The 1,119-nt window shown below is 50.8% G+C and overlaps 1 protein-coding gene across 1 annotated transcript; it reads left to right on the top strand.

The window, feature by feature from the left end:
- Nucleotides 1-111: 111 nt before the first annotated feature.
- Nucleotides 112-1,098, top strand: Pmar_PMAR004279 (Flavodoxin, putative; the record flags this gene model as incomplete). The annotated part of the gene is made up of 1 exon (XM_002779981.1): nt 112-1,098. A coding segment is annotated over one exon (987 nt), but the record flags the coding sequence as incomplete, so codon positions are not given.
- Nucleotides 1,099-1,119: the final 21 nt, after the last annotated feature.

Genomic DNA, 1,119 nt, shown 5'->3' on the forward strand with positions numbered 1-1,119 from the left:
CTGAGTGCTACGCTAACACTGGTGGTCAGAAGTCCAAGGCTACTCCCATCGGTGCTGTTGCCAAGTTCGCGACCAAGGGTCACGAAGTCGAGAAAGAAGAATTTGGCTGAAATGGCTATGGATTATGGCACTGTGTACGTTGCCAGTGTTTCAATGGGTGCCAATTACGATCAGACCTTGAAGGCTTTCTCCGAGGCCGAGGATTATGATGGTTGCTCTGTTATCGTGGCTTACTCTCCCTGCATTGAGCATAAGAACCTTGATGCTATGACCCACACTATGCAGCATCAGGCGACCGTTGCTGCTTCCGGCTACTTCCCGATCTATCGTTATAACCCGATGTTGAAGAGGATGGGCAAGAACCCCTTCGTTCTTGATACCAAGAAGCTCACCATGGGTGTTGATGCTGTCCTCGACAACGAGATGCGTTTCGGTGCCTTGAAGAAGCGTGATGCCGATTTGTACAAGAAATACAGGTCTGAGCTTGATGCTTGGGTCCGTGAACGTTACAGCAAGTACCAGAGATGGGCTGCTTTGGGTCAGGAAGATATCTCTAATGGTGTTCCGCTGACTCTTCTGTACGGCACCGAGACCGGTACTACCGAGGCCTTGGCTTATCGTGTTGCTGAACTGGCCCGTCAGCGTGGTTACGCTGTGAAGGTCATGGAGTGCGATGAGATGGACGTGAGTGAGCTCCCTGAAAACAAGAACCTTATGGTTCTTTGCGCTACTACTGGTGAGGGTACCACTCCTAGGACTGCCCTTCACTTCACTGCGCAGTTGCAGCTTGCTGCTAAGGACAACTCCAATGCTCATCTGTTGGACGGTGTCCAATACGGTGTCTTTGCTTTGGGTGACTCCAGTTATCATCACTTCTGCACTGCTGCCAAGAGAATTGACGATATCTTCGCTCAGATGGGCGGTCAAAGGACAGTTGCCATTGGTCTCGGTAACGATCAGGATGAGGACAAGTATGAGACTGCCTTTGAGGATTGGATGCCGAGTTATTGGAAGTCTGTGAATGCTCCTGAACCTGTTGATGACGGGTCCATTCCCGACTCTCAGTTCGAGGTTCGTGAGCTTGACTCTGATGAAGTCGTGGTTGCTCCTTATGAGAGG

Source organism: Perkinsus marinus (assembly GCF_000006405.1).
Source record: "Perkinsus marinus ATCC 50983 genomic scaffold scf_1104296944736, whole genome shotgun sequence".
Classification (NCBI taxonomy): Eukaryota; Perkinsozoa; order Perkinsida; family Perkinsidae; genus Perkinsus; species Perkinsus marinus.